We start from the raw sequence: 12,280 nt of genomic DNA on the forward strand, positions 1-12,280 counted from the left end.
ACGGGACGAATGGGAGAGCGGCTGTGGCTAGGGCTCAGAGGGACATCCCTCTGCAGGAATTCTCCTCTACCTTCACCCAATCTGCTCCTGATTCCTTCAGCCATCACCCTACTCTTTCTGAGGTGGCTGCCCAGTGGTAGAACTGTAAGTTCGGGAGGCGCCCGCCCCCCCCCCCCCAAATGTCTTTTCCTTTGTAGAACCTTCTTTTGGATCCTCGGGCTCCTCCTCACCTACCCTCCAACCCACTCGCAAAAACACCATGATTGGTTTGTCAACTGAAATGAAAAAGTCTTTGGAGATGTAGATTGAGAGGGATCTGAACAGGAAGAGAAACCTGGGTAGCACGTTCATTTTGACCGTCTATATCGTCCCTGAGAAGAGGAGTGGAGGTGAGTCCCAGGTCTGCAGGTCCCTTTTGACTTTCTCCACCAGACTCATCAGATTCCATTTGTGGATCCGTGTCCAATGGTGGGCTACTTGGATCCCCAGTTAAGGGAATTTGTCCCTCCAGCTTTGTCATTTCCCCCTGCGATTTCACAGGGAAGATCCCACTCTTGCTGAGTTTAAGTTGGGTTACCTGAAAAGGTGCCGTTTTGGAGTTTCATTATCCCTTCCGTGCTAGTCTGGGGCTTTGAGATGTAGTGAAGCAGGTCATCTACGTAGATTAAAACTCTTTGCTCTCTGTCCCCCCTTTGGATGCTGCGCAATCCCTTCGCCTTTCTGAGGGAGATTGTCAGTAGCTCAATTGCCAGAGTAAAGAGCAGCAGGGAAAGCGGGCATCCCCGCCTCATGCCTCTGTGCATCCAGGAGTATTTAGAGCTGGTGGTGTTTGGCCGTATGCTCTCCATGGAAGTACTGTACAGTTCTTTCATCCAGAGGTGAACCTGGTTCAGATGGAACCATTCCAGTACCTCTGTGAGGTACTTTCATTCAATTCTGTCGAAGGTCTTTTCTGTGTCCAAGGAGATGATCACTTCTGGTGTTCTCTGCCCGGATGGGGTTATTATCATTATACTGATGATCGATGTTAGCTGCCTGCCCTTGACAAAGCCCATCTTGTCCTCCATGATTACCTCTGACACACAGCTCTCCTGTTGCATTACCAAGGCTTTCGGCAGGATCTTTGCTTCTATGTTAATGGTGAGATGGCCTCTAGACCCGCACTCAGTTGCGTCTGTCCTTTTTGGGTTTCAGCGATTTTGAGTCTTGTGGCAGTGGTGGTGGCAGGATGCCCCTTAATAGCGAGTCTGCATACCTATCCCGCATATTCAGGGCCAATGCTGGCACAAATGGTTTGTAGAAGTCCTCCGGGAATCCATCTGGCTCCAACGACTTCCCCGCCTGCATTGAGTTGATGCTTTCCATGACTTCCCCAGTTCTAACCCTGCTTCCAGGCCCAGTCTCTTATCTTCCCCCATGACTGGCATATCCAGTCCATCGAGGAACTGTTTCATCTCCAAGACCACTCCGGGGAGTCAGAGTTGTACAGCCTCCAGTATAAGGTTGTGAAGGCTTTGTTGATCTCTTCTGGTGCAGCGACTAGCCTACCGCATCTGTTTTTAACCTGAGCTATTTCCATCATGGCTGCCGGCATTCTCAGCTGGTGAGCCAGCACCCTTAATACCCATTCCAGCATTTGAGGAACCCTTTACAAGAGTCGTAATTCATTGTGTCCCAAACGAAAAGTGGGAATCAATATCTTTTGACTATAATGGATGTGTCTACGAGGTTTCCAGAGGCCGTTCCAGTACACAATATTACAGCTAAAAAGATTGTGGAGGAGTTACTTGAATTCTTTACTAGATATGGACTACCTACAGAACTACAAACGGATCAAGGATCAAATTTTTCCTCAAGGTTATACAAAGAAGTTATCGATAGCTTAGGAATAAGACAATTTGAATCAACTGCGTACCATCCAGAATCGCAGGGAGCGTTAGAAAGGTGGCATCAGAGATTAAAGACAAAGTTGAGGGCCTATTGTCAAGATTATCCAGAGGATTGGGATGAAGGAATGCCGTTCGTACTGTTTCCAATTAGGGATGCACCTAATGAGTCAACCAAATTCAGTCCTTTTGAACTCATTTTTGGTCATTAGGTAAGAGGACCACTTAAATTGATGACAGAAAAATTGGTGAGTAAGCAGTCAGAACTTACATTATTGGATTATGTGTCAAATTTTAGGGAACAATTAAATAGAGCAGGTGAATTGGCTAGACAACATTTAAAAGTTGCACAACATGTGATGAAACGGGTCGCGGACAAGAAAGCAAAAGTTTGCCGTTTTGCCAGTGGAGATAAAGTTTTAGTATTGTTACCAGTGGCAGGTGACCCTTTAAAAGCAAGGTTTTGTGGACCTTATTAGGTTGAAAGGAAATTAAGTGAGGTGAATAATGTGGTAAGAACGCCGGATAGAAGGAAACGTCACCGAGTGTGTCATGTGAATATGCTTAAAAGGTACTTTGAAAGGGAAGGAGAGCAAGAGGAGGAGGTTTTAATTATTCTAGCTCAAAGTGAAGAACCAAATCCAGATGACTCTGAATTTGACATCCCTTAAATTAAATTGGAAAACGAGGATGTTCTAAAAATTTGGATACATCGTTGAGTTACCTTCCAGAAGAAAAACAAACTGACCTGAAAGAGTTATTGATATCACATGGGCAAGTTTGTGGAGAGAAGTTGTGAAGTACTAAAATGGCTACACATGATGTAGATGTCGGAAATGCTGTTCCAATTAAACATCCATTTCGACTTAAAATTTGCACAGGTTAACAAAGCGATTGAAAGTATGATTAAAAATGGCATAATTGAAGTTGGTTGCAGCCAATGAAGCTCACCCATAGTGATGGTACCGAAACTGGATAGTACCCAATGGTTGTGTGTGGACTATAGAAAGGTAAATGCAGTTAAAAGATCAGATTCTTATCCTATCCCCACACTTGGAGGATTGCATTGAGAAGGTGGGACAATCAGCTTTCATTTCCAAACTGGATTTACTTAGAACATAGAACATAGAACATAGAACGATACAGCGCAGTACAGGCCCTTCGGCCCTCGATGTTGCACCGACATGGAAAAAAAAACTAAAGGCCATCTAACCTACACTATGCCCTTATCATCCATATGCTTATCCAATAAACTTTTAAATGCCCTCAATGTTGGCGAGTTCACTACTGTTGCAGGTAGGGCATTCCACGGCCTCACCACTCTTTGCATAAAAAACCCACCTCTGACCTCTGTCCTATATCTATTACCCCTCAATTTAAGGCTATGTCCCCTCGTGCTAGCCACCCCCATCCGCGGGAGAAGGCTCTCGCTGTCCACCCTATCTAACCCTCTGATCATTTTGTACGCCTCTATTAAGTCACCTCTTAACCTTCTTCTCTCTAACGAAAACAACCTCAAGTCCATCAGCCTTTCCTCATAAGATTTTCCCTCCATACCAGGCAACATCCTGGTAAATCTCCTCTGCACCCGTTCCAAAGCTTCCACGTCCTTCCTATAATGAGGCGACCAGAACTGTACGCAATACTCCAAATGCGGCCGTACTAGAGTTTTGTACAACTGCAACATGACCTCATGGCTCCGGAACTCAATCCCTCTACCAATAAAGGCCAACACACCATAGGCCTTCTTCACAACCCTATCAACCTGGGTGGCAACTTTCAGGGATCTATGTACATGGACACCGAGATCCCTCTGCTCATCCACACTACCAAGAATTTTACCATTAGCCAAATATTCCGCATTCCTGTTATTCTTTCCAAAGTGAATCACCTCACACTTCTCCACATTAAACTCCATTTGCCACCTCTCAGCCCAGCTCTGTAGCTTATCTATGTCCCTCTGTAACCTGCAACATCCTTCCGCACTGTCTACAACTCCACCGACTTTAGTGTCGTCTGCAAATTTACTCACCCATACTTCTGCGCCCTCCTCTAGGTCATTTATAAAAATGACAAACAGCAACGGCCCCAGAACAGATCCTTGTGGTACGCCACTCGTAACTGAACTCCATTCTGAACATTTCCCATCAACTACCACTCTCTGTCTTCTTTCAACTAGCCAATTTCTGATCCACATCTCTAAATCACCCTCAATCCCCAGCCTCCATATTTTCTGCAATAGACGATCGTGGGGAACCTTATCAAACGCTTTACTGAAATCCATATACACCACATCAACTGCTCTACCCTCGTCTACCTGTTCAGTCACCTTCTCAAAGAACTCGATAAGGTTTGTGAGGCATGACCTACCCTTCACAAAACCATGCTGACTATCCCTAATCATATTATTCCTATCTAGATGATTATAAATCGTATCTTTTATAATCCTCTCCAAGACCTTACCCACCACAGACGTTAGGCTCACCGGCCTATAGTTACCGGAGTTATCTCTACTCCCCTTCTTGAACAAAGGGACCACATTTGCTATCCTCCAGTCCTCTGGCACTATTCCTGTAGCCAATGATGACCTAAAAATCAAAGCCAAAGGCCCAGCAATCTCTTCCCTGGCTTCCCAGAGAATCCTAGGATAAATCCCATCCGGCCCCGGGGACTTATCTATTTTCACCTTGTCCAGAATTGCCAACACTTCTTCCCTCCGCACCTCAATGCCATCTATTCTAATAGCCTGGGTCTCAGCATTCTCCTCCATAATATTATCTTTTTCTTGAGTGAATACTGATGAAAAGTATTCATTTAGTATCTCGCTTATCTCCTCAGCCTCCACACACAACTTCCCACCACTGTCCTTGACTGGCCCTACGCTTACCCTAGTCATTCTTTTATTCCTGACATACCTATAGAAAGCTTTTGGGTTTTCCTTGATCCTACCTGCCAAAGACTTCTCATGTCCCCTCCTTGCTCGTCTCAGCTCTCTCTTTAGATCCTTCCTCGCTTCCTTGTAACTATCAATAACTCCAGCAGAGGGCAGCAGAGCAGAGCTTCTGATTGGCTGTTCCGGGGAGATTTGCATACGTGCAGTGCGGTCAGCGTAAGTTGAAGGTGCACCTGCATCAGGGACCCGAGGAGTTCGACGGAAGGTGAGCATCCAGCAGAGGGCAGCAGAGCAGAGCTTCTGATTGGCTGTTCCGGGGAGATTTGCATACGTGCAGTGCGGTCAGCGTAAGCTGAAGGTGGTTTGTGAAGGGGCTGTTCTCGAGTGACAGCTTTACCCGAAACACTACTTACGTAGTGTCTCCCACCCATCCTCCTCCTCTAACCAAAAAAAAAAGCTCTGTCCGTTGGATTGCTAAACTAACAAGTTTTTTATTTTTTTATTTTTCAGTAGTTGGGAAGTTAGTTCAGTGGGAATGGAGGCTAGGGCAGTTGAATGTTCCTCCTGCAGAATGTGGGAGGAAAGGGTCACCTCTCGTGTCCCTTCTGACTACATCTGCGGGAAGTGCACCCAACCCCAGCTCCTCGAGAGCCGCATTAGGGACCTGGAGCTGGAGCTGGATGACCTTCGGATCATTCGGGAGGCGGAGGAGGTTATTGAGAGGAGTTATAGGGAGGTAGTCACACCTCAGGTAAAAGAAGAAAGTAGATGGGTTACCGTCAGGGGAGGCAGAGGGAACCGGCAGGCAGTGCAGGGATCCCCTGTGGTCGTTCCCCTCTATAACAAGTATACCGTTTGGATACTGTTGCGGGGGACGACTTACCAGGGGTAAGCAATAGGGCGCAGGTCTCTGGCACAGAGTCTGTCCCTGTTGCTCAGAAGGGAAGGGAGAAGAGGAACAGAGCACTTGTCATTGGGGACTCCATAGTTAGAGGAACAGACAGGAGGTTCTGTGGGAATGAAAGAGACTCACGGTTGGTGTGTTGCCTCCCAGGTGCCAGGGTTCGTGATGTCTCTGATCGTGTTTTTGGGATCCTTAAGGGGGAGGGGGAGCAGCCCCAAGTCGTGGTCCACATAGGTACCAACGACATAGGTAGGAAGAGAGATGGGGATTTGAGACAGAAATTCAGGGAGCTAGGGTGGAAGCTGAGAGCTAGAACAAACAGAGTTGTTATCTCTGGGTTGTTACCCGTGCCACGTGCTAGCGAAGTAAGAAATAAGGAGAGAGAGGAGTTGAACACGTGGCTACAGGGATGGTGCAGGAGGGAGGGTTTTGGTTTCCTGGATAATTGGGGCTCATTCTGGGGTAGGTGGGACCTCTACAAACAGGATGGTCTTCACCTGAACCAGAGGGGTACCAATATCCTGGGAGGGAGATTTGCTAGTGCTCTTCGGGGGGGTTTAAACTAATTCAGCAGGGGGATGGGAACCTAAATTGTAGACCCAGTGTACAGGATGTTGAGAGTAGTGAGGTCAGGGATAGGGTTAAAAGTTCAAAAGAGGGCACCGGCAAGCAGGACGCTGGTTTGAAGTGTGTCTACTTCAACGCCAGGAGCATCCGGAATAAGGTGGGTGAGCTTGCAGCATGGGTTGGTACCTGGGATCTCGATGTTGTGGCGATTTCGGAGACATGGGTAGAGCAGGGACAGGAATGGTTGTTGCAGGTTCCAGGATTTAGATGTTTCTGTAAGAACAGAGAAGATGGTAAAAGAGGGGGGGGTGTGGCATTGTTAATCAAGGAAAGTATTACGGCGGTAGAAAGGACGCTTGAGGACTCGTCTACTGAGGCAGTATGGGCCGAGGTTAGGAACAGTAGAGGAGAGGTCACCCTGTTGGGAGTTGTCTATAGACCTCCGAATAGTCCCAGAGATGTAGAGGAAAGGATTGCAAAGATGATTCTTGACAGGAGCGAGAGTAACAGGGTAGTTGTTATGGGGGACTTTAACTTTCCAAATATTGACAGGAAATACTATAGTTCGAGTACTATAGATGGGTCAGTTTTTGTGCAGTGTGTGCAGGAGGGTTTTCTGACACAGTATGTAGACAGGCCAACAAGGGACGAGGCCACATTGGATTTGGTACTGGGTAATGAACCCGGCCAGGTGTTAGATTTAGATGTAGGTGAGCACTTTGGTGATAGTGATCACAACTCGGTTATGATTACTTTAGCAATGGGCAGGGATAGGTATATACCGCAAGGCAAGAATTATAGCTGGGGGAAAGGCAATTATGATGCTATTCGGCAAGATTTAGGAGGTATAGGATGGGGAAGGAAACTGCAGGGGATGGGTACAATCGAAATGTGGAGCTTTTTCAAGGAACAGCTACTGCGTGTCCTTGATAAGTACGTACCTGTCAGGCAGGGAGGAAGTTGTCGAGCAAGGGAGCCGTGGTTTACTAAGGAAGTTGAAGCACTTGTCAAGAGGAAGAAGAAGGCTTATGTTAGGATGAGACATGAAGGCTCAGTTAGGGCACTTGAGAGTTACAAGTTAGCCAGGAAGGACCTAAAGGGAGAGTTAAGAAGAGCGAGGAGAGGACACGAAAAGTCGTTGGCGGATAGGATCAAGGAAAACCCTAAGGCTTTCTATAGGTATATCAGGAACAAAAGAATGACTCGAGTAAGATTAGGGCCAATCAAGGATAGTAGTGGAAAGTTGTGTGTGGAATCAGAGGAGATAGGGGAAGCATTAAATGGATATTTTTCGTCAGTGTTTACACTGGAGAAAGACAATGTTGTCGAGGAGAACACTCAGGTTCAGTCGACCAGGCTAGATGGAATTGAGGTTCACAAGGAGGAGGTGTTAGCAATTTTAGAAAATGTCAAAATAGACAAGTCCCCTGGGCCAGATGGGATTTATCCTAGGATTCTCTGGGAAGCCAGGGAGGAGATTGCTGAGCCTTTGTCCTTGATCTTTATGTCGTCTTTGTCGACAGAAATAGTGCCGGAAGACTGGAGGATAGCAAATGTTGTCCCCTTGTTCAAGAAGGGGAGTAGAGACAACCCTGGTAATTATAGACATGTGAGCCTTACTTCGGTTGTGGGTAAAATGTTGGAAAAGGTTATAAGAGATAGGGTTTATAATCATCTTGAAAAGAACAAGTTGATTAGCGATACTCAACACGGTTTTGTGAAGGGTAGGTCATGTCTCACAAACCTTATTGAGTTTTTTGAGAAGGTGACCAAACAGGTGGATCAGGGTAAAGCTGTTGATGTGGTGTATATGGATTTCAGTAAGGCGTTTGATAAGGTTCCCCACGGTAGGCTAATGCAGAAAATAAGGAAGTATGGAATTGAAGGTGATTTAGCGGTTTGGATCAGTAATTGGCTAGCTGAAAGAAGACAGAGGGTGGTGGTTGATGGCAAATGTTCATCCTGGAGTTCAGTTACTAGTGGTGTACCGCAAGGATCTGTTTTGGGGCCACTGCTGTTTGTAATTTTTATAAATGACCTGGAAGAGGGTGTAGAAGGATGGGTTAGTAAATTTGCAGATGACACGAAGGTCGGTGGAGTTGTGGATAGTGCTGAAGGATGTTATAGGATACAGAGGGACATAGATAAGCTGCAGAGCTGGGCTGAGAGGTGGCAGATGGAGTTTAATGCGGAAAAGTGTGAGGTGGTTCACTTTGGAAGGAGTAACAGGAATGCAGAGTACTGGGCTAATGGCAAGATTCTTGGTAGTGTAGATGAACAGAGAGATCTCGGCATCCAGGTACATAAATCCCTGAAAGTTGCCACCCAGGTTAATAGGGCTGTTAAGAAGGCATATGGTGTGCTAGCCTTTATAAGCAGGGGGATTGAGTTTCGGAACCACAAGGTCATGCTGCAGCTGTACATAACTCTGGTGCGGCCACACCTGGAGTACTGCGTGCAGTTCTGGTCACCACATTATAGGAAGGATGTGGAAGCTTTGGAAAGGGTTCAGAGGAGATTTACTAGGATGTTGCCTGGTATGGAGGGAAGGTCTTACGAGGAAAGGCTCAGGGAATTGAGGTTGTTTTCGTTAGAGAGGAGAAGGCTGAGAGGTGACTTAATAGAGACATATAAGATAGTCAGAGGGTTAGATAGGGTGGACAGTGAGAGTCTTTTTCCTCGGATGGTGATGACCAACACGAGGGGACATAGCTTTAAATTGAGGGGTGAGAGATATAGGACAGATGTCAGAGGCAGTTTCTTTACTCAGAGAGTAGTAGGGGTGTGGAACGCCCTGCCTGCAATAGTAGTAGACTCGCCAACTTTAAGGGTATTTAAGTGGTCACTGGATAGACATATGGATGAAAATGGAATAGTGTAGGTCAGATAGGCTTCAGATGGTTTCACAGGTCGGCGCAACATCGAGGGCCGAAGGGCCCGTACTGCGCTGTAGTGTTCTATGTTCTATGTTCTATGTTCTATCAAGCGCCCCAACTGAAACTTCACGCCTCATCTTCACATAGGCCTCCTTCTTCCTCTTAACAAGAGATTCCACTTCTTTGGTAAACCACGGTTCCCTCGCTCGACTCCTTCCTCCCTGCCTGACTGGTACGTACTTATCAAGAACATGCAATAGCTGTTCCTTGAACAAGCTCCACATATCCAGTGTGCCCAACCCTTGCAGCCTACTTCTCCAACCAACACATCCTAAGTCATGTCTAATGGCATCATAATTGCCCTTCCCCCAGGTTACTTAAAGGTTACTGGCAGGTACCTTTATCCGAAAGGGTGAAGGAGATTTCAGCTTTTGTGACTCCAGTTGGGAGATACCAATTCAAAGTTATGCCATTTGGCATGAAAAACAACCCAGCTACATTTCAACGGTTAACTCACAAAGTTGTTTCAGAATTACCCAATTGTGCGGTATACATCGACAATCTGGTAATTTTTAGGCAGACATGGAAAGAACATTTGAAGCATCTATGGAGTTATTTGATCGACTTCAGGAGGGGGGTTTGGTGGCAAACCTAGCCAAAAGTGAATTTGGAAAGTCCAAGTTATTCCCAAGTTATTCCGTCCCTTGGCTATACAATCGGACAGGGTCGAATGTTCCCACGGGATGAGATAAAAATGTTATTGGGGAGTTTTCAATACCCCTGACACAAAGGGAAATAACCCAATTTCTTGGCATGAGTGAATTCTACCTGAAATTTGTACGGAATTTTAGCAGTTGGTCGCTCCACTGATGGATCCACTAAAGAAGCGTAGAAAATTTCAGTGGGCCACGGAGTGTCAACAGGCATTTAACTGCCTGAAAGCAGTCTTAACCATTGCTCCTGAGTTGGCCATCCCAAATTACACAAAACTATTCAAAGTGGCTGTTGAAATGGAATTATGGGGGCGTGGGTGCGGTGCTCTTACAAGACGACGACGAAGGAATACAGCGGCTTATTGGTTATTTTTCAAAGAAATTGAATAAGTACCAGATGAAGTATTCAATGATTGAGAAGGAGACTTTGAGCTTGGGACTTTGCAACATTTTTACAGTTATGTGACCAGCAATTTGTCTGAAACAATTATATATATTGATCATAATCCATTGATATTTTTGGAGCGATTTCGGAATAACAATGCCAGGTTGTTTCAAGGGAGTTTATTGTTACAGCCATTTCATTTAAAAATAATATATGTGGCAGGACGAGAAAACGTGGTAGCCGATGCTTTGTTACGAATGTGATGAAGAGAAGCTAGTTTGATGGAGGAAGAAGAACTAAAATGGACTTTGGTATTATAAATGCTTGCATGTTTTGTTTTGTTAAAAAAGTATATTTACTGTCAATATCTCTTAAAGGAAAGTGAAAAGGTGAAAAATGAAACCATCTTGAAGTTGATGGTTTATTTATTTTCTCGGGTGGGAGGTGTCATAGGAGTGTACTTTTAAGAAACGGGTGTTTATCAAATAGCAGCAGTGATGTCATTGTGTGGGTGGAGCTGGGTTGTGTCTGTGGCTTTTACTTTCATTTTGAGCTGGAAGCTGTTTGTAGCCTTGTGTTTTACTTTTGTTTTAGGCAGTTGAAAGCTGAATGCAGACAAGGAAGGTTCATTTTGCCTCTCTCTCTGTATGTTAAAAGGTGTCCAGATCACTTGATAATTTAAAAGTAATAACTGTCTTGTGTAAATAATTTATACCTACTGCTTTGTTAAGAATGGTGTTTGGCTGTGTGTTTATAAAATATAAACTGAATTCACAGAATAAACATTGTTTTGTTTAAAAATACTTAAGATCTCTGCTCCTCATAACCAGAAATCTATTAAAGGTTGTAGGGCAGGTAAACTCCATGATGTACTTTTTCAAACCCTGCCCAAAACATGATCAAATAAGATAATCAAACCTAAAAACTCCATGCAACACATTTATTAGAACCTCTCACTGTTTTGATTCTGATGCATTGGTTAATTATTTTGTCTATGTATTCTTGCAACTGAGTCACAGCTGAAACTGTAAAATTCGGACATATTGGAAATCAAGACAAGAGGAGAAAGGTTAGGAGGTGATACATGTTTAAACTCTAAATAGCTTGATTTTGTTTACCTGGTGGAATGTACTGAGTAGGTTTAGCTGAAAAAGAAGAATACAAATATGATCAAATATGAAAGGAGACGGAGATTGTTGCACACAAATTGTTTAAAGAACAGCGGGGACAGAGTAAATAATTTCTTGCACAAAAGCTATAGAGTGGAAACAGTTAAAACTCAGTCTTCAATACTTGTGATAGCGTGACTCCTTTCAGAGACGATTCTTCATGGACCAGGTGACCCACCTCGAATAAGCTCAGAGGTGGTGGGACTAGACATAGATCATAGAATTTACAGTGCAGAAGGAGGCCATTCGGCCCATCGAGTCTGTACCGGCTCCTGGAAAGAGCACCCTACCCAAGGTTAACATCTCCACCCTATCCCCATAACCCAGTAACCCCACCCAACACTAAGAGCAATTTTGGACACTAAAGGCAATTTATCATGTCCAATCCACCTAACTTGCACATCTTTGGACTGTGGGAGGAAACCGGAGCACCCGGAGGAAACCCACGCACACACGGGGAGGATGTGCAGACTCCGCACAGACAGTGACCCAAGCCGGAATCGAACCTGGGACCCTGGAGCTGTGAAGCGATTGTGCTATCCACATTGCTACCGTGCTGCCGACATGTGTCAGTGTTGTGTTGTTCTGTATAAATATAGTTCACTAGTTGTTAATAAATCACCATTGTGATTCAACTCTACCTCGTCGTATTTCCTCACGCTGCACCATTGGTTACGAGAATAAATCAGATTTATTACAAAAGGAAAATGTTTTCAACTTTTGGAGGAAGGAAGAGTGGCCAGAGTCGAAAAGCTATGGCACAGTTTGGGAAATTCAGTCCATTTTATCCGGGTTGGGTCAATACATTGAAAGCTTTGATACGTTTTTGCTGCCAACAAAAGCAGGGCAGAAGATTTGCAAAAAGTTATATTACTCACTGTTTGAAG

General features: G+C 45.0%; 1 protein-coding gene across 1 annotated transcript in view; it reads right to left on the bottom strand.

Moving 5' to 3' along the window:
• LOC119970923 (cyclin-K-like) overlaps positions 1 to 12,280 on the bottom strand; it is a 101,280-nt gene that overhangs the window by 43,212 nt on the left and 45,788 nt on the right. Inside the window, exon 24 of the mRNA XM_038806033.1 lies at positions 11,343 to 11,369. Coding sequence (XP_038661961.1) covers positions 11,343 to 11,369 — 27 coding nt within the window. The remainder of the gene's footprint in view (positions 1 to 11,342; positions 11,370 to 12,280) is intronic.

This window comes from Scyliorhinus canicula, chromosome 9 (genome assembly GCF_902713615.1).
Source record: "Scyliorhinus canicula chromosome 9, sScyCan1.1, whole genome shotgun sequence".
NCBI lineage: Eukaryota > Metazoa > Chordata > Chondrichthyes > Carcharhiniformes > Scyliorhinidae > Scyliorhinus > Scyliorhinus canicula.